General features: G+C 40.3%; 1 protein-coding gene across 19 annotated transcripts in view; it reads left to right on the top strand.

Moving 5' to 3' along the window:
- The window catches only part of CADPS (calcium dependent secretion activator), a 476,583-nt gene that overhangs the window by 323,726 nt on the left and 127,556 nt on the right, over window positions 1-25,301 (top strand). For 10 of the 19 annotated variants that reach the window (XM_053898015.1, XM_053898017.1, XM_053898018.1 and 7 more), the window contains exons 12-14: window positions 10,825-10,961; window positions 14,692-14,879; window positions 16,913-17,071. In XM_053898015.1, coding sequence (XP_053753990.1) covers window positions 10,825-10,961; window positions 14,692-14,879; window positions 16,913-17,071 — 484 coding nt within the window. The remainder of the gene's footprint in view (window positions 1-10,824; window positions 10,962-14,691; window positions 14,880-16,912; window positions 17,072-25,301) is intronic. The other 9 variants (XM_019469859.2, XM_019469858.2, XM_053898016.1 and 6 more) reach the window with 1 other exon arrangement.

The raw sequence follows: 25,301 nt of genomic DNA, 5'->3' as shown, positions 1-25,301 counted from the left end.
GGGGCTCTTGATTAGATTTTCCTCTGTGGGTAAGATTCATTTAGCAAGAAAATTAGAGTGCTAGTCATTAGGCATCAGCAGGAAGATTTAATTGAGTGCACAGGAGCTTGATGTACGTCAACACCCTAGTTGACATAGGGAACTTGTATTAAATGGAGAATCCAAAGGAAAATTCTAAGGGTTAGAATATGGGTAATATCATCCCTAGGTAAGCATGGGAGCTAATAGGTAATATCATCCCTAGAGAGCATGGGAGGTAGACTGAGAGATATGTGAGAAGGTAATGTAATTCATGCCTCTGGAATTTGTCCGTACCTTGTGGCAGAACCACCTTCTCTAGTGTCTTCTTAATCACTGTTAGGAACAGGGGTTCTCCAAAGGGTGTGAGGCCCTACTACACCTCCAGATTCTATAAGAACAAAGCAAGCACATTCATCCATGCAGATTGTGCACTTCCTTAGTCACTTTGCACACAGACAAAAATGTGAATGGTGCCTGTTGAGTTGTGCGGTGCCCAATATGCACAACTGTATACCATGACCATCTAATAAATGATAGTCCTTACCCAGAGCTTCCATCCAACAGTGTCAAGCCCAATAATCTCATAGTTCCTTTACTACTAAAACAGACGCTCAGCACCCCTCCAGATTCTTTCTATCGCTAGTTTAGGCACTTAATAAAAACTGCAGCCAGAGTACCAGCAAGTGAGGCTTCTTTTCCCATAATTTAGTAAAGGAATCCAGTCAGGATTCTAACCGACCCAGCCTTTTGCACCACACCTGATCATTTGCAGTGAGGGGTATATAACACCAATGCTAAAGATTTAAAAAAAAAAAAAAAGGAACAAGGAACTTTACATTCTGTACTGCCACTGAGTAGTTATGCATAACAACCAAAAACTGGCTGGGGGTTGGAGAATATATCATAATTTTTAGTGTAATCTGCCACAAAATGGGGATTATGTCACAATTACTTTACAGCTACACTTAGTTTGTTAATTTCAAACCATCACTATGAAACAGATCGGGCCTGATCTATGGGTAGCAGTCATACTCACATTGTCGATCCATACTTAGGGTTACCGCCTTATCCAGATTCGCCCACGACTTCCCTGGTTTTAGCTCTGAAAGTTCTGTGTCCCCAGAAATTCGTTGGTCCTGGGCAAACTGGGACAGGTTGGTCACCTGGCACTACAAAGCAAGGTTCTAGAAAAATGAAAAACAATCACAGCATAGTACTAAGTAGCAAACTTTGATCCTTCACTGATATTTGGCTCTCAGTCCAAATTGTCACGTCGCAAACATTCAGGCACCGGTTCTGGAATAAAATGAGTAAAACCAATCAAGTATTGCATTTTAAAAAGGTTTCCTTGACTTCCAAAAGGTAAGGGTCATTGTTAAATACCTAATTCTGTACACAGTTCATCAAATCCAATATCTGTTCAAAATATTTGCCATTCTTGCAAGTGAATAATTTTTAGGAACAACGTTCGAGCGAGTTAACTTTGTAATCACTTTATTAGTATTACTTGGCAAAGGGAAGCTATGGAAAAATGGGAGAGGTTTTTTTGGGTAGAGAAAAATAAACACTCCAGTCTTGTCATGTCGCTGTCTGCTCAAGGGTAACTTGAGAATAGAACATCTTACAGTTTGGGAAGCTTGGGAGTAATTATGAGTTTATTTGGGTCTTTCTAAATTCAGTTTGACAGACTTCTGGGTACAGTTTTTATTTTTTGCAATTTCAAAATGAAAAGACACGTCTAAGAAAGAGTGGAGTGGAGTATTTCCATGGAATTGTAAAAACCGAAGAAAAAAATAGATCCTGCTATTCATTCGTTTGTATGTGACTCTACAATGATCTGGGGAGGGTTCCACCAAACTTTAAAACTTTTTTGTTCTTTTGTGGTTTTTTTGGTGTGTGTTGTCGTTGATTTAATTTTTCCCCTTTCATTTTGGTTACAACGTGAAGAAATGAAGTCAGTGGCTAGCTGTCCAATGTTTTTGAATCAATATGTGCAATGTTCCAATTTTGAAGGCCAATATTGCTCACCTTGGAAACTACGTCCAAATCTGTTGTTGAGGGTTGCCACAATTTATTACACCAAGTGGCCTCTCATTGAGACACCTGATTCCTGTCCAGTCTGTGTTAGAGGAACAGTAACAATCAGTACCTCCGTTCTCATGTGGGGTGGAGGGAGGGGGGATTTTAAGCTTTGCTCTTTGGTCAATGATTACTTGATATATCACTTGAAATGAGTCTCATTTTAATGTCTGTTTCTCAACTAATAACTGTTAATCACATCATACATCCCCAAAGCTGGATGTTTTTGAGAACTGTTCTATTTTTGCTATCACCCTAACAGCCTTCAACAGTTAGTGGGGTCTTGGTAACTGTTGGTTTGGGAGGGAGGGTTGATTTTGGTTTTTGTTTTATTTTGTATCATTTACGTTTTCTTGTTCAATCTTTGCTCAAACCCAAGAACTTTAGCTGCTAGGTTAGAACTCCTGTCTGCTTTCCTGAGCCTTGTTGCTAGTCTTTATGTTATTCTGGTTTGTTCCTTCTTACCCTGCTAACTTCTAGCTGGACTGAAGGGTAAGTGTTCCCCTATAGCTAGCACAGCTCAGATAATCAGACTAGATTATCTGACACCTGCAATGTGCTTCCTCCCTATCCTCTTAAATCTCCCTCATGTCTAGACTTTGTAGTAAAACTTTTCATGTTATTTTCCTGACCTTAGGTTTGAAATGTAAGCTTCCATACCGAAACTAGGATGCATGTGATGTGTGCATAATTGCCTCCTCTCCTTGGCTTTCATATTGGCATCAAATGATCCTCTGAGTAAAGCCAACCATTAACATCTCCTGATTTTTTTCATTCCAAGAATATTAATTAGCATCACAACAAAATGGCAAATAATACCTTTGCTTCACGGAATTTACAGCTACCTGACTGCTTAATGCCTGAAAACAGATCATTTTGCACTCTGATAATGTGGTGTTTCTCCTCTCCCATTCCAAAGATTAGAACGGTCAGCGGTACCTGTGGGGCGGTAGCCGTGGATACCGTAACAAATAGAAAGGTGGGGTAGGAGACCCAAAAAGGTTAGCTGAACAAGATTTCAAGAAAGTGCAGAATACAATTGATAAAGTAAATGCATTATTTGAACACTAAAGAGGTCGTTGTACTTGACTTGAGGGTGTGATCCAAGTAAGACCCAAAAGAGGATTAATTTTGAAAGGAGAGCTCTAATACATGGGACTGCCACACACAAAAACAGGAAATTAAGGACGTGATTGAGTCCATATAGTTGATTCACAAAAGCTTCTGAATCACAAATCCCCCCCCCCCCCCCCCGAGGGTTTGGACCTCTGGTCTTGAATGCCTCTCTGCCAGCCACCCCACTCCCAAGAACAAGGATAGCAATAACTATTTTGACATCGTTTGTATTTGTATTAATTTCTCTTAATATACACCTGTAAGAGAAAAAAGAAACTTTAAAACTTGCAAAAACCTTTCTCTTCGCTGAGTTACTGATGAAAGAGAATCTACAATTCTTTTATTCATAGAAGGTAAAGCTGTCCACCCGATGTGTTGAGGGAAGACTTGACCTTAGAAGGAAATAGATAAATCAGTCAAGAGAGCAGGCAAATATGTACTTGAGTATTCTGAATGCTGATTTAGAAACCGTAGGTCATATCATTTCTCCTGCCCATTTAATAACAGTACTTTCTTCTAATTCTTTCTGTTTCTTTAATTTGCTTTCTTTACCCCTCTCTTTCTTTTTTTCTTTTGTTTTGCATAAATGTACCCCTGGCTAGCAGACAGATTTTTTTTTTTCACCACTCCAAGCAGATACTTAATTTAACTTTACTTTACTTTACTTTGAATGTCTGATGAGGCATTTTAAAAGCTTACCGTAGAATGTGAATATAGCGGGAATTTAGGATTTTGCTCTACTTTTTTTTTTAAAGAATGAAAGAAAGGATGGATGAATAGATGATTGAATGAATTCTGTTCTGAGCGAATTTACATATATTTGCACAACAACGCATTGCTATCCTAGTAGATTTCCAAATAGTCGTTTGCCTTTATTCCTTTCTATAGTTTTATCACTGAGAGTTTTGCTGTATCTTCTTATATTGTCAACTTGCAGTTGCTACATTGCAGGAATGCAATATTAAAGAATTAACTCAATGCCAAATTAATTCGCATGACCCCAAACCACACTGTAAATCACTTTCCTTCTCATTGCAAAAGTAAATGACTTTTTAAAAAAGAATAGACTCCCTCAATTAGGTCAAAAATTTTCCCAACACCATGATAGTATCTACATAGTGCATGTTAAATGAAGGTTCATTTCTTTGTTAAGTGTTTCAGGCACATTTAAAATGTATTATTCATTAATCAGCTGAGCACACTCATGTCATACAGTGATTTACAGTAAGATACATTATTAATTAGCCAACCACAGAAAGTTTATTTTTGCTCATGTCACAGGGAACATAAAGACGTCATCAAGCACTCTGTAAATTCACTGAAAATGTAATAACTACAGCAGGGGAAATTACAGATCATTTATTTATTCATTTTGAGATCATTGACAAAATCTCTACTATGCTTTTTACTCAAAGCAACTGTCTTATAAAGAATTATAAAAATTACCTTGAAATAAACATCACATGTTTATCCCCTTAAGTATACTGCCATAGTAGTTTTAAAGTCACGATTTTCGCAAAGTGCAATGTGGGCCTTCATAGCTCCTGAGAAGCCATGCTCTCTTGGCCATGCAAGTTAGCTTGACTGAGTCAAGGGGACCATGAAGGAATTAAGTTGTTTCTCAAGGGCAGCAGGCATGGGAAGACCAATCTTTTGCTTGCTATGTAGAGCTCAGTCAGGGCACAACATCCCCTCGTTACTTGATCATGCCAAGAAAACTCTTCTAGAAAAATGTGTAAACAGCCAGCTGCCATCAATCATTGTCATTTCTCTATTTCATGTCTTCTGATGAGGTTGACTACTGTCATTGTTCGTTATTGTCCAAACCATACATTCACTCTTGTACTGTCAAGCAGATATGACAAGCACACATTTTTCATATAAGAAAGATACAAAGTCACCTTTTAATTTGCAGTTGGGGTTCACAATGACTTTAGAGTCACATTAGCTATTCTCTTGCCTCTAGCATCCATCAGGAGTAACAACAGCTATAACTGTGCTCGAAATTTCAGCGTTAAAGCAGCTACCTTTAGCTTATTATAAAAGGAATTCATTAGAGAAAGGAGCCTCTCTCAGACAATTTATTAACAATACAATAATTATTTTCAACGGCAGACTTTTTTTTTCTCCTAGCATATGAAATGTTCCAAAATGTAATATTACAAAATAAAAAGAGAGATGACCTTTTGTCTTCATTCCCTTGGCTGTTAGAATAATAGGAAAATCTCAATAAAATGAAGGTTTGAAAGCTGCATTAGTCCAAGAAAATTACCTTTATTCGGTAGACATTATTGCAAACTTGTCTAAAAAATGGTATGTCTGAAACAAGATCACATACATATGCTTGTTATTAAGCCAAGAGATCATGAATAATATATGTTTTCCATTGTAAGGAAGAAAAAGGAAACAGATATCAAACATGAAATAAACCCAGGCATCATGATCAAAGAACAACATCGCCAGTAGGGTCACCAATTAGTGACGTCACTTGGATTTTAATGAAGTAGATTAAATGAGAGTATAAAATCCACATAATCATATCACTTTAGGAACCAGAATTTTCCCAACATTCCTTAAATGCCAAACCAAATTGTTTCTGAGCAAACTTGGGGTAAAGTTTTGATTAGTTTCCACTTGAAAGTGTACTTGCCTTCCAGAAGTCTTTGTGTCCATCAGCCTGCTTTTGTGTCATGGATGCCATTAATAGTGCTTGAAGTTTCTTAATGTAGCTCAGGTATATCAACTTTATTCGCCGAAGATTAGTCTGAAGTCATCTCTACGCCCATGCTATACAGGACTTCAAAATCTTTATGCAGTTAAACCCCAGGAGGAACACAAGTAGCATTGTTTGGAAGATGTGTTGAATTATGCCCTACCTGCAGAGCCTATAAAATTACATGGCCAGTTTTTAGGACGTTTGGAGCCCTTGCAGACCAAGGAAAACTTAGGAGCCATTCAACCAGGTCTGGAAAAGGCAAAGGTTGAAGTCCGTTCTTAAAATGCAGCCAATCCTTGATTTCTTAAAAAACAAAAACCAAAAAACAAAAAACCCACGTATTAATGAAAAAGAGCATTGGTATGTATCTCCCAAAGCACGGGATAATCCAAACATCATTGGAGATTTCAGCTGCCACTTTAGCCTCCTGATTCTGTTTTGCTTACCCTATGTTTGAATTCATTTTCATTCTCCTGACACAAGGCAAACATTGGCAAAGGAAGCGATCCCAAGGTGTCCTGAATTCAGGAAGTAACTTTCTCATATTTTGCTCCGAGCTGTTTTCCCCTTGCTAACGGCAGCATTGGAGTTTTCTTTTTGCTTTAATCAACCAGTTCCAATTGTTTGTACAGGGGAAAATGGAGTTGCAAGGAGCATCTATTTTGTAATGTTCAGCACTGTAGGAGAACAGACTGGGGCAGTGCAAGAATGACTATATGGTGTTGCTTGGGAAGCACCCACAAGTTCTTTGAAACAGAATTTGGAACAGCTGGACCACTGCAGTGTTTTATTTTAAAATAGACAACATATGTAATGCATATGGTCCTAGACATGTATGGAGACACAGGCAGACAATCTGAATGGTATCCAAAGACACCTGCACCTAGAATTCTGTTTCCTTCTATAAGATTTTTTTTCCCCCGAACAGCACATGTTCCCACTTTTGGATTTGCAAGATGCCATCTGAATCCCCATGTGTGTGACTCCTTAATAAAGTCAATGGGAAGTTTCCTGGGATGGAAGTGTCAGAATAAGTCAGTTAATAAACACCTCCTCAGGACCTGCCTCCTCTGAGAGCTGGCGGGGGAAAGAACAGATCAGAAACTTGCCCTCAAGGAACATATTATCTAGCAAGGGATTCAACTTATATGTGGGTGTTCTGACCACAGGAAAATTGGAACGTCAACCAGCAAAAACACAGAGATAGGACGTGCGAATTCGTTGTGCAGGGGCAGAGGAGAAGTACAATGCAGAGAGACTGGGAAGGCTCCCAGCTTCCTAGAAGCAATATGGTTTAAGAAACAACCTGTAACTAACATTAGCCATAAATACAGAGACATCCTTGGCTCGCTGAAAACTTTGAACAAGCTGGCTTCAGGAGCACTAAGAAATTTGCCCACTCATAGCTAAGGTTTATTGAGCACTTACTGTGTGCCAGCTGCCCAGGTACTTCTCAGCAGAACCTCTCAGCAACCTTCCCCCGATAGACTCAAACACTATTCTCCGTTTACATACGAGGAGGACACTCAGAAACACTAATCAGTCTGCATCACTGTCACATCCCTAGTAATGGCAGGGCTAGCCTCAAATTCAGTCTTTGTGACCCCTTAAGCCCACCCACTTAACCACCTGTTACCCTAGCTCAAATAAACTGTTTGCACTGAATTTAGTATATCACCATTTCGTTAAATCAAGAAATAGAAAATATTTGTTGAAGGAGTGACTTTATTTATTTTGATGAAATAAATTCATTATTTTAACACCTATGTCTCGAGTGCCTGCTGTGTACCAGGTACTGAGAGATGCTTGTTCTAGGTGCTGGGAATATAGCAGAGAACAAAAGTACCCAATCCCTGCTGGGACAGAGCTGAAAAATCAGACCCCTTCCCCTGACACCTTAAAATAGTGTTCCTGCTCCCCTCCCCACCCCACTCCTCTTTTTCTGAAGAAAATAAGCTCAGCGAGACTCTCAAAGATTTCATGGTAGACAGTCCCCCTTTCAAGCGCTGTTGAGTGGTTGGAACCAACAACTCAAGAGGCTAAATCTGGGTACATGATGATTTTGAGTAAGCAAAATCCAGAGGCTGTTCGTTTTACCTGCTGGAAACTCCCATTGTGTTAGGCTCTATCTTATACATGTAGACGGTGTGCAAAGAGCTTAGGTGACCTCAGCAAGGGCAGTGAAAATCCGGCTCATTTTACACCCAAGGAAACTGAGTCTCAGAGATCAACAAGCTGGGATCCCTCAGCTCTTTAAAAATAGAGCTCGAACTAGAGTCCAGACCTCCTAAAGGAGTCCCAGGCTCATCTCCATGTGGACCCAGAGAGAGAGAGAGAGAGAGAGGGAGGAAAGAAAGGAAGAAGAGAAAAGGGATTTTTATGTTGACAGAGTGGCTTTCTGAGAAGGAAAACAGGCTGATTTTAAGCATATTTTTCTGTAAGCCTCCTTTAAAACATAAGTGAAGGCAAAATTGGTCTTTAGATGTACTCTAAGCCAGGACTTAGCCCGGTGAAGCTGTATTGTGATGTATCGGGGAGGCAGGGAGTAGGATCTGGATCCAGGTCTCCACGGAGGAGCCAAGTTGCCTTTTCAGATGCATTTCCTGAGTGGGCAGGCGGCAAGGTGAAATAGTTCATCGCAAAGTTTTCAAGAGGCTCAACAAATAAAGAAGAAGAGACTTGAGACCTGTGTCCTACATTTAACAGATACGAAAGAGCCCCCTTCTCTCCGAGCTCAATGACCGGTTCCGCCATCCTAATGGAAGAGCAGTAAAATAGCCGAGCCAAACTGGCAAAGTAAGGCCCCGGGCCGATTTGTCAGCTTGCAGCCTCTTCTGAGAAATCCGAGAGCAAGAAGCTGGTGCTAGCCAAAATGCCTCATCTCTCTGTTAAAATTGGGAGGCACGAGATGGGTGAGGCTTTTTATAAGGATGAGCAATTAGTGAGCTCCGCTGTTATTTTTCCTCAACTAAAGTGACCTGGGACTGACCCGAAGGGGGTGGGAGGGCATCATCTGTCCTGAGGGATGGAAAGGTGGCACCTGGATTACAGGTTTGCCCTCCTGCAGGGGTGGGGGTTGGGGGGGGAGGCGGAGATTTAAAGTTGGAGCAGGTTTAAGACGCCTGCCTCGGGCCAGAGGAATCTCACGCAGACATAGTCTAGAAGCAGCTAGCTTTTTCCCCAGCATCAACTTCGGGCCACCTGTCTTAGTAGCCATCCTGAGTCAAAAGGAGAAATACAGCTTGGAGCCCAAACAACCAACAAAAGAATCCTCATAGATAAAGCACCCGACTTCACACTGAAAGCACTTTCTTGAAGACAAATCCGAGGCAATTAACACAGCAAAGAGAATTCTTTCAGATTCTCTAATATAATTCTCACGCGGGTGATATTCCTTCCAAAAGCTTGTGTTTTATCATCTTAATGGAGCAACTTGGCTATTAAAATACACATTCTTCAACTTGCCTTCTGGAAGCCATTGCTTCTGTGTGTCTAGGGCATAAGCAACACATCCCGTTCAAACACTGACCACTTGCTGCTTCTATGAAAAATGACTAGAGATTTTGAAAATCTAACAGGAAGAGGGCAAGCATCTGATATACCGTGGATTTAGGTCTGAATGATACACCAAATCTATAATGCGATGAGAAATATTCAGCTTAAAGCCAGCCTGCTACCAAAATTCAAGTTTTCAGTCATACCCCAAGCATAGAAGGGGGGCAGGGGGCGGGAAGCTGCCTGCGATAAAGGGCCATGTATGAAAATCTATCCAAACACCCTCTCAATCAGAAATTGATTTTCCTCCTGTCCAGACAGCATTGCTGGTCCCAGGCAGGTCCCCCCTCTTCCTTCCGGTAGAATACTGCATACCAGGGGATGAATAAACTCTTGCTTAATTTGATATACGATGCTTCTTCTTTGCAGTGAGCATAGCAGGAGAGTGAGTGAACATGAGGTGGAGTGAGCTGATTCCTTTAATGTGTAGGCTCTTCATTCCTACCTCTCCGGGATTTACTTGTTCTCACTTGAGTTGAATTCTGAGTACTTTTGCCGATTGAGTATAGAGTATTTTAGTTACACATATTGAGATTAATTAGTTAGCCCTTAGGAGGTTTTGCTTGCAGCCTTCACCCTGTAAGAAAAAGTGTGAATACATTGAGACTATTAATTCACAATAAATGGCAGATCATAGCCCTTGCTGAGTAAATCTGTTTGTCTCTTTCATAAGCTTTGCTAATTGTAAGCACACTATAAGACAATGACCTTGGCTATCACAAACTAAATTCCCACTTAACTTATTCTCCAGGTTTCAATGAAAATCTTTTGTTATTATTATTTTCTTTTAGTTTTGGAGGGCGGGGACCCAAATCTTTTGTGAAACCAAATTGGCAATGGGGATTTGGAAGGGGAGGATACAAATATTGTCACTTGGCTGAAAATCAGCATAACCCTTTTTCCAGATAATCCCAATAATTGTAGAGAAATTGCTCTAGATATAACCACTGGAATGGCAGAATCTATTAAAAACCTAAAAAAGCTAACTAGGCTTTTATAAGCAAAGATCCGATCTGCTTTCAGTGTTTGGTGAATTGCAGGCGAAGTTACGGTCGTGTGCTTAGTTTTTAAAGAACAACATAAATGCACTGGAGTTGTGATCATTTGATAAACATATTGATGCCAATATATTTTTGCCTAAATGCAATAAACTCACCAGTAAGTGATGCAAGTTGACAATGGGAGGTAAAAAGAATATCTTGCGGATGTTGGTGGGAGGGAAAGGGGAAACAGCTAGCATTCATAATGCCTAGTGAATTCCTGTATATTTGAAATGTCAAAGAAAATGTGATGTGTTTCTCTAAATTGTGTCTCTCTCTACATGTATAAATGAACAGACGCAGATAGAGCTCAAAAACATGGCATGGATGAATTTATCTCTTCCAACCCCTGTAACTTTGACCACGCTTCCCTCTTTGAGATGGTGCAACGCCTTACTTTGGATCACAGACTTAATGATTCCTATTCTTGCCTGGCAAGTATATTCTTTGGTCTACAGCAGTTTAAACACGATTAACATTTTTTTTTAAATGCGGTATTTCTCTACCTTTATATCGAAAGCTCTTTTCTCTGTTACAGAGCCCCTTTAACAATGGTAAATGTGTTCTTGATTTCCTGGGTTGAGATAGTTTTACTTACCAAAGAAGACAGAGCGGGAGGCAGTTATCAGTAGAGACAGATCCAATTCCCCAGCCTCCCCATCTAAGCTTCCCCCTTTTCAGCTGCTACACGAGAAATATTCCCAAGAGGGTAATCGAGTTTGGCACCTGCTTGTGGAGAACTTGTAAAAATTGCCTCGGTTTCTTAAGACTTTAAGATTCCCCCTCCCTCCCCTTCTCAGATGATAAGACCCTGTGCTTCGGTCTCAGAAATGGATGTGTTCTTTTTGTTTATTTTTCAAAAATTAAAATGATTTGTAAATAAATGTCACTTCGCTTTTCAGAAGCTAAACTGGTTTGGATTTGTTTGTTTGGACGGCTTCTTGTTAGTCATAGTATTCGAAGCATTTTTCACCCTTTGGGGGAATTTTTTATGGTGCTTTAGACATTTGGAAGTCCAGCTCTCCAGCAAGAGCATCAACATTTCTTGAAATCCTGCTCTGAGCCTAGATTTAAATCATTTAAATTCAAGGGACAACTATTATGTCTTTTTAAAAATTCTGTCTTTATTGGATTCCTGAAGATATATTTTGGGCTTTATACTAATCAAATTCAGAAGCCTAAAAAAGACCCGGTTTATTTCCTCCTATAAACCATAAATTGTTACTTCATTTCTTAAAGGTAAATGATATGAATCCCACTTTATAGATGGGAAAGGTGAGGGGACATAACGAAATGACTTTACAAAGAGGAAAAGCCTCATCCCTGACTCTGCACACTAAGGTTAATGTGTCTGTATATTGTAATACTATATAATTTACTAACATTAACGTATTATTGACGATAATATAAATATGATGAAATGTGTTTCTTTCCTATGACACACTATTTCTTCAATCTATTCTTACTACTTTTTATTTTAAATTCTGTTTTTTTTTCCTATAACCAGGAGCCAAACTATTAAAAATAGTAGATAAAATAGTCTTAAAAACAGAAACGGGATTATATGGAATAATTTATTAATCTGCGTCTCATAAAAGATTCATTGATGATCTCGGGTTTAGAATCACTTCATCAGAAGAATCTGAACTTTGCCAAATTGGAAAGGAACACATCACTTTGACTTAAAAAAAAAAAAAAAAAAAAAAAAAAGCTTACCTTGCATTGCAAGGCAATTTTTCCCAAATGTGTTTCCTATGATTATGTGATTATTCACATAATTATAAATTGCATTCATGAAAGTTGTAAGAATATGCTGCTGAGCTGAAATCATTCCCTTTTATGTATAATTCCTATTCTCTTGAGGAATTTTTTAAAGTGTTTTATTTTCAAGACTTTTTTCACATCATCATTTTTTAAAACAATTTTCTTTTTCACCAAGAGATTTGTCACTAAGAAGAGTTAGTAAATGCTCTAAAAAATTAAGCCAGAAGTGAAATTTTGAAACTTGCTTCACATTAATCACATATAGGCTTAAAAATATGCTCCAAAATCCACAATTAATTATGAATAGCATAAAATCGTTTCCCTCTGCATTTGTATACCTGTGTCTATTAATCATTATCCCCAAATTTCAGAACATAACAGCAATTAAAAGGACCTTATCTCCTGCCTCTATATATTTCATTTTCTCATTATTACAATCTTTTTTTTTTTCAGTTAGTTTTGGAGACCGACCAGCAGGGATACATAAATTTTTCTGTGTCTTCGACTGAGTTCCTAATTGATATTTCTTCAACTCTTTTCAAAGCAGCTATTTTGGCATCTACAAAAGACTTGGTGTCATCTGAGTCGTAGAAAATATATTTTAATCTTTCACAGCAGTGTTGTTTCTAAGATTTAGCATTTGGGGTAGCAGATGGAGTGGCAAAGAAGTTGCCTATAGGGGCAGCCCACTGCCTCGACTACTCTCCCGCCCTCTGCAGTAACTTATAATTTGAAATAGGAAAGATGCCGTCTTTCGTTGGATGCATTGCTAAGCTGCGTGTTGTCAATCGAAGATTCCCCAGATCACCGATACAAGATCAGAGTATTGCAGAGGCCTCCCTCTCTGCACTTCTGTGGCCTACACCCGCCCCCTGTCACTGTCTCTTGCCTCTTCTCTCCCAAGGCGGAGAGCAATATTCGAAAGACTTAGAGAGGACCCTCAAAGTAAAATTAGATTTATATTTCAAAGAATTCTAAATTCCTGGCTTACAACATACCACCTAAGCTGGTTCACAGGTTTCTCCCCACTAACGAAAAGTTCACTTTACGCCACTTTGCTTTTGCGAAAGACCTCCATTAGTACTTGTTTTCAATAACCAAAAGGAATTCAAAGAGGATTTTTCGCTTGTACAAAATGATTATTGCTTCTCTACTTCACACCATTTTGGCTTCTGAAAGGTTTCATGGGAACGTTCCTTTTTCAGACAGTGAGGGAAACCTGTGGGGTTTTTAAATTTTTATTTATTTATTTTTATTTTTATGTTTGCTTTGGAAAAGTACCAAAACCAAAAGAAGTGATTTGCTTTCAGGCTTGGCTGACGGGTGACCTTGAGTGGATAGTCTCTCAGCCTTCCTGAGCATCTATTTTTTTAAGGGCATCATGGAGGCAGCAATTTTTATGCCATCATGCTTCCCAACTGCTCTGAATCAGAGATTCCATCCAGATTCTCTTTTATAGCAGCGTTTCATCTGGTCATACAGCAAGCAAATAGTAAGAAAACAAATAATTGCCAGGGGAAAAAAATAAAGCAAAATGCTAAGCCAGGGTCCAAGAAGCACCTTGGAGTTTAATTGTATCCTGTCTGGTTCACAACTTGAAAACTTAGTCGCGATGCTCTCTTTGCAAAGTTTGGTCAGTATCTTCATTATAAAATTTTAAAAAGATTTCCTTTCAGAGGGAAAGAATGTATAAAGTCCTAAAATGTATGTCAACCAATCCTAAAATCTTTGGTGCTTCAGAGTAGGAAAAGCAGAAGACGTGAAATAAGCCAGGGCTACTTCTGTTTTATATTATTTGTGAGTCCCTGAACAGCCCTGATTTGTTTCCTCATCTGTGAGATGGAGATACACCTGCCCTGCCTACCTCACAGGATTGCTGTGGGGCTCCAGCAAAAGTTCTTTGTCAAGTATAAAGCACAGTACCAATATAAGACGTCATGTTACTGTTTTCTCATATCAGTAACCAAGCTCTCACCCTGTCTCCACCCCAACATTCTTAGAAGGTGTAAGGTTCAGTGTTAGAGCAGCGAGTGCGATTGTGTTTCTGGGATCATGCTGTCTGCTAATCCAGACTCCACCACTTACTAGTTCTGGGATGCTAGGGAAATTCCATGTCTTCCCTTGAGTTTCCCACCCATCCAACAGGGAAAACAGGGCCTACCCCATAGTGCTGTCCCAAGGGTCAAAGGAGCCAGCACACACACAAAGCGGTTAGCACAGTGGCTGGGACTTTAGAAGAAATCAGCAAGTGTTGGCTCTGGAAATTTTTAAACCCCCTTTTCTAGTTACTTCCGACCGTAGCAGCTCTCCAAAAAGCAAAACAAAACAAAACAAAACACAAAACAGCAACACAAAAAAACCTGTATTTAAAAGAAAGTCTCTCCTTTATTCCCCAAACAGGGCTGGTTCAGTCCTGGCCAGGTGTTTGTCCTAGACGAGTATTGCGCCCGAAACGGAGTCCGAGGGTGTCACCGACATCTCTGCTACCTCAGAGACTTGCTTGAACGGGCAGAAAATGGCGCCATGATTGACCCCACCCTCCTTCACTACAGCTTTGCCTTCTGTGCGTCCCATGTTCATGGGAACAGGTAAGCACTTGTCCAGAGGTATTCCTCAAAAAAAAAAAAAAAAGATCTTTTTTTAAGGCACTGGCAATGGTGTATGACTTGTTCTGCTTTTAGAATTGTCTCTAACTCTGTATCCATTCCTGTTCCTTCTGTAGTACACACACACACACATACACACACACACACACACACACACACACACAAGAACACACGGGTCTTAGTTTCCTCTCTGCTCAAGAAACTTAAAAGAAATGGCAAACAGGACTTCTAAAGTGGTCTCTGAAGGTAGACCAATCTAGGTTCAAATCGTGGCTCCTCCGTTTACTAGCAGACATGCTGGATGGCAACTGAACCCTCCATGCCTCAGTTGTCTCATCTGTAAAACAGGGATGATAGTGTCCTCATGGGGTGTTTAAGAGGATGCATGTGGGCTCAGCACAATGCCTGGAACATGGCAAGAGCCTCATAAATGTTTACCTTTCTTGTTGCTATCATTCGTTCCATAAATATTTAGTGATTATTTACTGAGTGCCAGGCACTCTGGTATACGTTCAGCGTACATGGTGAGCAAAACAAGGCCCCGAACAAGGGCAGGGTTACAGGGAGAGTGAGGCTCTGAAAAAAAGGAGTAATATTCCTTACTAGCATTTGATAAAGGAAGACAGCTCAGACGGCGTGTGAGGACGGCAGGGAGGGTGTCCCTGAGGAAGAGATATTGGGCTGAGAACTGAAGCACATGTAGAAGTTGAGTGCTTCCAGGCAAAAGGAACAGCGTGTACAAATGCCCCGCAGACGGAGAAAGCCAAGCACACTTCAAGAGCTGAAAGCAGCTAGGTGAAGCTGGAAGCTAGATACTCATAACACTTACAGTTTAACCATAGAGCTGGGAGGAACTTTAGAGATCACAGTGTAACCCACCCCCTCATTTTATAGGTTTTCTAGACAAGACCAGAACATCAGTTCTCCTAACTCCACACTAAGTACTCTCTTTCTTTAGACGTTGCCCAGCTCCTGGAGGAAAAGATCCATGTTCTGAATAATGCAAAGCGGCAAATAATTTAAGAACATTACCATTTGGCTCTGAAGACATGGAATAAATTTCCACGTTGCCACAGCCAGTTTACTATCCCAATGTATGTAGCCTCACGTTGCTATAAAGACAAGCCTGCGTTCCCTTGAGCACCACCTCAACCGGTAGCCAGGAAAGGCACATCCAGGAAAAACTAGGTGGCTTCCGAACCCCGAAAAAGTTGGTGCTGCATTTATTTTAAATCAGACCGTCAGTTATCTTCATCTTCACAAGCTAGAGGACTCTGAAATATCTGTGGGATTTGTTGTGTGCTTTTCCTCTCTCTAGTGCTGGGAGGTTTGATGAGATACAACCTCAACATTTAGAACTAGGTAACAATAGCATTGTAGGTTTGAATCTTTAACAGGCAACGAGGTTTTCATCACCTCCCATTGTTATAAGGTTTGCTAGCCCCACACATGACCTTTTATTTACATAAAAAATATTTATGAAAACTCTGATACCTGGGGAGTATCTGTGCATAACTCTGCTTTTTATAAATATGTACACTTTGATGACTGTCTGTTACAGCCTCTTGGACTGAGTTCTTTAAAGAGAGAGAGAGAGAAGTTGCATTATATTCTCTGGGTTGTCACACTGTATTCTACATATGTTACTGAATAAGAAAGTGTTATAAAATAATGAAGTGTTTTTGTAAACTCCCTGGTAAACATCATCATGAATTATGATACACATTGTCTGGATTTCATATTGTAAGACTGCCACTTGATTCACAGTTAGGTTTATACATCTTGTCATGGAAACAGTTTTGGATTTCTTATTTTCTTTTCAGTTCCGATTTTCCTTATGCAAGTTTGCATCTTTTTTTTTTTTTGCTTATTATTTTAGTTTGAATGCATTTGCTCTTGCTGTTTGATGCATCCTTCTTTTTCTTTCTTCTATTTGTGCATGTATGTGTGCTCTTGATTCTCCTGTGGCTGGCCACACTCTGTGCATGCCCCATGCGACCACCCCCTCTCCAAAGTCAACAAATGCATGCATATCTTAGTGGGCTGCTACCAAATACAGACCCTGAAGGGAGCAAAACTCCCTCCCCATCTGAACCAGAGGCCAAAAAAGATACCAAAAAGGAATCCAAAAAAAGAAAAGATTGCAAAACCCAGGCAAATCCAGGGCCCAAAAGGTAAGAAGTTAACGTGTCTATTGGCTTGTGTTTTGCAATGTCTGTGCCGTTCCCCCCGTCCACGCCATGACTTCCACCTTAGCAGACAACAAGCTTTGTGTGTATCTGAAGTCTCTGTTCCTTTAAGGTTCTTCAAAGGTATACTTTAAAAGAAAATCGTAGGCATGGGCAGAATACCATGTATTAGGACCGAATTTGAGTCAGGTGTTTAGTGACTCTTAGAACATTTTCATATTGAAAAAACTGAGCAATGTGTAAACAGAATCGTGAATCAGATTGCTTTTTTAGTGGCATCTAGTTAAGGACCTGGTACCTTACCAAGTCATTCATAATAAGCAACCCGTGCTTTGTAATTTTGAAATTATGTTTAAGGAGCAAATAGAATGGGTTGTCATAAGATGGGTCTATACATTTATAGTAGCTACATCATTTTTAGCAAACCCTTCTCAGTTCCACATTGATCTTATGAAACAAAGCTATCTTTAGATAATGACTTATAATAACACAAAGCAAAACCTATCACCAAACGAATGGCTCTTAGTAGAATCACTTATAGAATGAGGTCACCTTGAAGCCACTTGCAAGTTCTAAAATTGTATTTATCCTCTTTGTCCTTTAGGGCTGCTCTCATTGTGAATTGATAAAAATGGCAAATTGGTGGCTTTTTCCCCCTTTAAGCTAGACTTGCAGTTTTTTCCAGTGTTATCCTTATGTCCTTCCTCACCTTCCCTATCCTCACCACAAATTAATATTGTCATTTTAAAGTTTTGTTGTTGTGGTTTTGAAACTGATATTCTTACCTGACATTACCAAGAGACACAAAGTTCATAAGCAGGTATGTTTTACGCTTTCAGTATGAATTTGTTCACTGGAATAATTCTAAGTCCTGAAATATATACAGTTCACCTGTAGGCAGACTAAATGAAAATACCAGCTTCAGTTCCTAGAGAATGTGGCAGGCTGTCAATCAACATGTATCGGTCTGATAGGGAAGGTCAAAGAAAGCCCCGATTCCGTGTGGACACCTGCTTTTCAAAGTTGCAGCATGTAAGGATGGAGGTGAAGTGAAGTTTCTGTTTGTGTTGCCCTAACGAGAGTCAGATTGCAAAGCAATGGTAGCTTGCAGCCAGTGAGAAAGCACACAGAGAATGCTGCGTAGGTACCCTAAGAAGCCTCTCTGGGTGCTGTCCAAGGTGCTGAGTGATCGGCATTGAAACCGAAAGCAAACCGCCACACTTGATTCAGACTGCCCTGTGCCATGAAAAACTATCCAAAAGGATCTTGAATGGTACTTTGATGAGCTTATGTGTGTTCCAGGGTCTATGTGTATATTGCAGGTTTTGATGCAGATGAAATCATAGTATCAAATACCAGTCATGTAGCATTCTGCAGTTTATCCTTTTATACATTCCGTCTCATTCGCTGTAACATCTTCAGGTTATTTTTTACATCCATTTTGTGGAGGATGAAACTGAATGTCTACAAATTTAAGCGGCACACTCAGATATTCTTGAGTCCAAAGCTCTTCCTCTTTGCACTACATCAGTGTCATGTGGAGGTTCTAAAGATCTGAGTTTGGAGTCTGTTCTGCATAAATCCAGAATTATCATATCTTAATTCTGTGCCTCAGTTTTCTCATCTGCAAAATGAGCATGTAGTATCATAGCACCAATAATATCCTGTCAAACTCTAAAATTATCTTCTATATATTATAATAACAAATTAAATAAGCCACTGTCATATTCCATAAGTAAAGTTTAATTAAATTAAGGATAATTGCTGCCATTTAGTAAGTGCTTGCTCTATGCCAGGGACTGTGTGAAGTGCTGTTTAGATTTATTATCTCATCTTATCCTTATTACATCCCAGGGAAATATTATTATTTGTTTCATCTAGCAGATGAGTAGCAGATGAGGAGTTTGAGGCTCAGATAAGTTCAGTCACTTACTCTGTTGCAAATAAGTATGTGATCCCAGTTCAAAACACATAGTCTGACTTTGGAGCTTGCATTTGTGTCTGGTGTAAGATGCCAAATTCAGCCATTTGAGAGGAGTTTCAACATTTCCGGGCTGGATACTATCACAGTCATCTGAATTAACTAAAGAGTTTTCTAATTTTGTCCTAAAGATGTCCAAAATCAATATGGCTTACCTGGTAATTTTGGCCTTGTGAAGGAAGCCAGAGTGTATCTGGAGTTTTAGACCATGTAAGAGCAGAGTCTCCTTTGAGCATTAATGAACAACCTTTTGGTGTGGGGAAACCATTTTCCCAACTTTTTTTTTTTAACCAGGATGAACACTACTTGCATGTGAAGGTTATCTATTCTTTGGCCTAGATTAAGAAGGCAATCATGACTCATGGAAACAAATTGCCCTTTAATTGAATTTAACTGAACAATAGAAGCCATTCCTGTTGTCATTTCACAAGCAGCTTTAGATTAGGTAAAATATAGCTTTTTACATAATCATTAACTTTTTACCTACTAATAACTCAGCATACCCAGAGGTAGAGGGAGAGCCCTTTCCTGCTGCAGTTGGAAATCATTAATGGCCACTCATCTGCTGATGACTCAGGTTCTCCCACTTTCTCTGTAAACCTGAGCCACATCTTTGTGAAAAACTATGCCTATGTGAATCTGCAACATCGAATCAAAAGTAGACACATCTGGTCAATCAGGAAGATCACTGCTACTTCTAATTCCAGACACTGGAAGATATGGAACCATCCACGTGTTTGGCATCTTTTAGAATACTGGTTCTTGACTTGATCCTTTATCCCAGGGGACATTTGACAATGTCTGGAGACATTTTAATTGTCACCTAGGGAAGGGGTGGTACTATTGTCACCAGTGACTAGAGGCCAGGGATGTTTCTAAATATCTGACAATGCACAGGACAGCCCTCTGTAAACAAAGTCCAAAAAACCAAACTCCCAGATGATGGGCTTAAATTTCTACTTTTTACTTGGGTCTTTTGTTTCTTTTACACGAACTTGTCCTGTGTCTAAAGGCGTAAGAGTTGCCACCACTGATTTTCACCTTGTGCCGTAGTTCTCACCCTGTAGTGTGCATATAAATCACACAGGGAGCTTGTTAACATGGGGAATACTAGATCCCATCCTGACATAATTTGATTCAGCAAGTCTTAGATGGAGTCAGGCTTCTGGACTTTTCATCATTTCCTCCCCAGGTAATTCTAAGGCATTTGTTCTTCAGATCTCACTTAGTTAAGGCCTTGGTTGTCAAACTTGGCTATACCCTGAAATCACTTGGAGAGCCTAAAAAAGGCCGATGCCATAGCCCCACCCACAGAGGCTCTGATTTAATTAATCTGGGATGTGGCCGAAGTATCATGTTTTAAAAATCTCCCCTAGTGATTCTAATATGTAGCAATGTTTAAGAATTGCTGATTGAGGGAACATTAGTTTGGGCCGGCTCTTTAAAAAAAAACAACCCATTTTCTCAAAGAGAGAGGGAAAGAAAAAGAAAATGTGAGTATGTTCAGCTGGCTGCACTTGGCGATCATAAAACCCACAGATGTAAATCTCTATATCTTCTAATTTTTAAATCAGCTCCTAAGGTTGCAGTACTTAATTTTCACCATAATATTTTTAGTATTCTTTCTAGATGACATTTAGATTAGCATCACTTTGGTCACTGTCCCGCAGTGACAAGGCAATCAAACAGCTCCGATGATTGCAAGTTGCGTCAATGTTCCTTGGATCCCTTTATTATTGGGATTGGAAATTTTTCTCATTTACATTATTATTTAACATTTCTTGAATGCCAGTGCTGCTCTTCACATATGGCCTGTGTAGAAAGTACATTGTATCAGCAATTAACAAATCCATAATGCCAACCGCCCCAATCCAAAGTAAGCTGCATAGATTAATGAGTCTGCAAGCAGATGTAAGAGAGCCCGAGTTCTAAAAATCTTTGAAAACATGTCCCAGCATTCTTTTGGGAGAGGTATCTGGAGCCACAGTGCTGCCTGTGTGCAGAGACTGTGTGATCCCTTGGGTTAGATCTGAAGTACTGAACAATCCGGTTAGCTCATTTTTCTCCTCTGTTGCCCCACCAGTGTCCCTAAGGCAGTGAGTAATTCCATCCATCCAGCTTCCCCAAGCAGAACCATGGGAGTTGTCCTTGCTTCCTCCTTCTCCCTCAGCACCTCACAAGGCTTCGGTTACTATGCCCTATCAATGCCTTTAGGTATCTCTTAAGCCCATCCACTTCTCCTTTTCTTCACTGCCACTACCGAGTTCAAGCGTCTATCTTCTCTCCTGTGGACCACAGCAACACCATGTCCAGTGTTGGTCCCTCACTCCCAAGCCATGTTGCATAATGTTTTCTTTCATTCCTTTTTTGTGAATGCCTACCTGGAAGCAAATCCATAATTTTTGCACATGTAAATGTCTCTCTTTAGCTCCAATCTCACCTTTCTATCCCTTCCTCCCTCTGTCACACATGTACACTCCTTATGATATTATATCTAGTGCTTTTTAACTCTCTGTCCTCCCAAAGGAGGGAGAGAGGACTGTGTAGCAGGGATAGTTCTGTTTTACCGACTCTGAATACGGCACTTGAGTAGCAGGCAGGCGTGGATGGGGGATGACAGTGGCCCCCACGTTATTGATATAATGTTACACACTTACACATGACATTCGTGTACTCAGGGATATGTGGCTCGTCGCCCTTCCAGTTTTGAGCAGGTGTTGGCCTTGCATGTAACTGAGTCATGCTCTCTAAATTCTAAAGCAGCAGCTTCACCAAGTGGAAGTACTTGTAAGAGAAGGGGTGGGAGGAAATCCAAACACATTTCAAGTAAAAGTCTGTACCCCAAGGAGGAATTCTTTTTAGATTATTCTAAATTCTAACCCATGTGACTCCATTCCTAAAGGAAAGTTTCCCCGTGAGAAGAGCAGATTTTCCAACTCAGACATAAAATCTTGTAAAATGTGTTGAATTAACTATCCCACCAGAGCAATCTTTCTGTCCCCTGGCAAACCGTCAAGTAACATGAATTTCCCTTCTAAAATTTCAGCATGTGTCCTCATCCTATGTTCGTTGAATTCACTGGAGCAAAAGCATATTTTCCGATGTCACATCCTTTCCAGGGTGGGTGTGATACCAAAACGCCACACATGTTACTGGTCTGACCACTCAGAAGTCTATACATAGGGAGTTGAGGATAGAATCCAAAGCCTAATTGTCTATGTTTGTCTAGAAACAAAGAAACCCATCTCTTCTCTTATTCCTCAAAGAGAAAAATCTATGTGGTACCAATTTTGGAAATTGGTCCCTCTCTGGGGTAAGAAATACATGCTTTCCTCCAAAGCATATATTTTATATGACTTCTGTAGTCACTTCTTGGGTTCTCCCTTCATTCAGCACCTGGACCATCCCCTTAACTAGTGTCCTTGTATCAATAGCATCCATGTTCTTTGAGATTTGATCGGTAGAGAGAGACTTCAATCACCCCCGTATTTATAGAGAGCAAAGAAACTTTCTGATATTTTTGGATTTTAGCTACATGTTTAGAAAAACAGAAAACAAGTCAGAGAAGATCTCACTGATAAATTTTTGCCCCCTCCAACCCTTTTTTTAAAAATTAATAATACCCAACCTCAAGAAGCTTCAATGCCTTCAATTGTAAGGTTGTAGAAACTGCTTGTTATTGCTTCCTATCTTAGTCTTTGTGATACAAACACTTTGATATATTTGTTTTAGCAGCGTGTCTGAGCCCCAGGGCATCAGGGCATAATTAGAAAAGGGGCTTGGGCTGGAGGGAGAGGGGAGGAAAGGGAAAGGCTGGGCTTTCATAATGAAGCAGTGACTATTGGATGTGAGAGTCCTAATTACAGTGTATAATTAACCTAGAGATTATACAAGCCATCCAGATGAGCAAGCAGGGATGTCTTCTTTTGAGATGATAATGCTTTGGTGTTATCTTGAATTTGTAGTTACTAGTCGCTTGAAAGAGACAAAAGAAAATATTCCGCTCTTGGATTAAATTCAAAGGTATCATTCTAAAAGTTGTAAGGATAAAGAGTTGCTAGGGGAAATCCGTTTCAAAAGAGAGAGAGGTTAAGAGAGTGTTTTGGTCTACATGTTCTATTTAGGGAGCATTGCAAGAACCATCTAAGATACCCTGTCCCACTCTGGCCCTTTAAGCTCTCATGTTTCTGGGCTGGAACAATTTAGTAGCAAGTAGGATTCAGTTATCATGCTTGTTTAAGGACATTTTCAGGGATCCATAATGCGGTCTGCAGGCATGCATCCATTTGGAGAGAGAGAATATATCATGTTTACGGTGCCTGCACCAGCATATGTGGACATTTGCATTTGGAGAGAAAGTATATTCCCACTTCAGCTGGAGTTTTACCCCTTGTTGGTAGTGATTGGAGCTTAAAGCTGGCTGTATGCAGAGAAGTGGACCAGACCCTCTTCTGTCTTTTGAACCCATGCATATTCTCTCACACCTGGGTTCTACACTTGATCACTAAACAGATGCAATACCACAACACATCCGTCGCTGTAAGCTTTGAATGAATCTAGTCCTCTGACCTTCTTGAAAAGATAGCTCAGCTTCCAAACAAGGGTTTTGCGGCTGAGCTTTCAACACAATGTGGAGAACTGTACCAGCAGGGTGACAAGATGCTAGGAATCTGTGTGCTTACCTGGGTGTGGGGGGACAATTGAACGATCCAAGGAGATGAGGTCACTTTCACGAAACACATTGCCGCTTGATTTCTTTGACTGGATTCTTCGCACCTAATTTCAAATCTCAAAATAAAACGTTTCACATGAAAAGCCTAGTTCTTAATCATATGAGATCCCTCCTATAAAAGTCATCCATTAACAAGGTCTAGCTCCGAAGCATTTGGGGAGAGGGAGAACAATGTGTGTAACTAGTAACTTGAAAGACGGGTCGCTGGGTTGTGGTAGTTTCAGTCTGACAAAAAAAAAAAAAAAAGACACAACTCTAGATAAATTATTATTTGTGACATGGCTCAAGATGGGCGAGTGTGAGGAGAGTGAAGGTGACAGAACTGGTACTGACCACGGTGACAAGGACTTGAAGAGCAGCCGACGTGACATCTTTCCTGTCGTGCAGCCGAAAATGTCAACTTTGTGAAGGACAGTGAGAAAATGGTTTGCCGAAAACTTGAAAGGTGGATTCCGGAGATGCCCATTGTGTCAGAAGTGATATAGTCTGTTGTGGCCAGAGAGACCTACTTCTGGTGGCAGTGGTGGCCTGCAGGTGGGGCAGCTTCCTGTCCCTCATGGGGTTCCAAAAATGACTGCACTGGACCTGCACCTTGTCTCAAGTTTGCAGGGTCATGATATACTAGAAGTGAGTTGTTAGCCAGTGTGCAGTTAGGTGGACCCGGAGGCCCAGGACCACATTTCCTTGTCGCTGTGTGTGTGTGTGTGTGTGTGTGTGTGTGTGTGTGTGTGAGATTCTCAAGCTAGGTTCAAAGACATCGAACGATTTTACTATATGATGTGCATATCCCCTCCTTCTAGGAAAAAGGAGATCGTGCTTTATGAACTCACATCAGTATAAGTAATAAAAACTAAGTCTGGATCCTCTCCGTTTTTGAGGGGAAAACTGGAGTCAAGGAAGCTACAGAGGGGTGCCTGGGTGGCTCAGTCGGTGAAACGTCCGACTTTGGCTCAGGTCATGATCTCGCAGTCCGTGAATTCAAGCCCCGCGTCGGGCTCTGTGCTGACCGCTCGGAGCCTGGAACCTACTTCGGATTCTGTGTCTCCCTCTCTCTCTCCCCTCCCCCACTCACACTCAAAAATAAACATTAAAAAAAAAAAAAAGGAAGCTACAGAAAGGTAGGAAACAAGACAAAAGCAGTTCTCAACCCTTGACAGCACATTAGGATAACCTGGGAAGCTGTAAAAGTGACAGTGTCTACATCCCCCTGCAGGTGAATTGAATCAGAGTTTGAGGATGAGACTGTCAAAGCTGTCACATGGTTCCAAAGTATAGGCAAAGATTAAGAACTACTGACCTGTGAGGACAGTCTGTCTGGTCAGGGCACAGCTGCTAGGGCGAGCCAATTCCACCTGTTTCTTCTATCTTTGCGTTATTTACTCAACATAAAGGTTCCAGAAAAGTGTGTCCAGTTGACTGAGCTTAGGTCATAGTCCAGCTTAGACACACAGTGTTCATAAGAGGGGGGGACTGGCTTGTGGGAAGGCCCTCAGTATATAAAC

The sequence above is a fragment of the Panthera pardus genome, unplaced genomic scaffold (assembly GCF_024362965.1).
Source record: "Panthera pardus isolate Hobbes unplaced genomic scaffold, ASM2436296v1 HiC_scaffold_8, whole genome shotgun sequence".
NCBI classification, from domain to species: Eukaryota; Metazoa; Chordata; class Mammalia; order Carnivora; family Felidae; genus Panthera; species Panthera pardus.
Note: the sequence above shows the minus strand (reverse complement) of the source record. Positions and strands in the feature narration are given on the sequence as shown.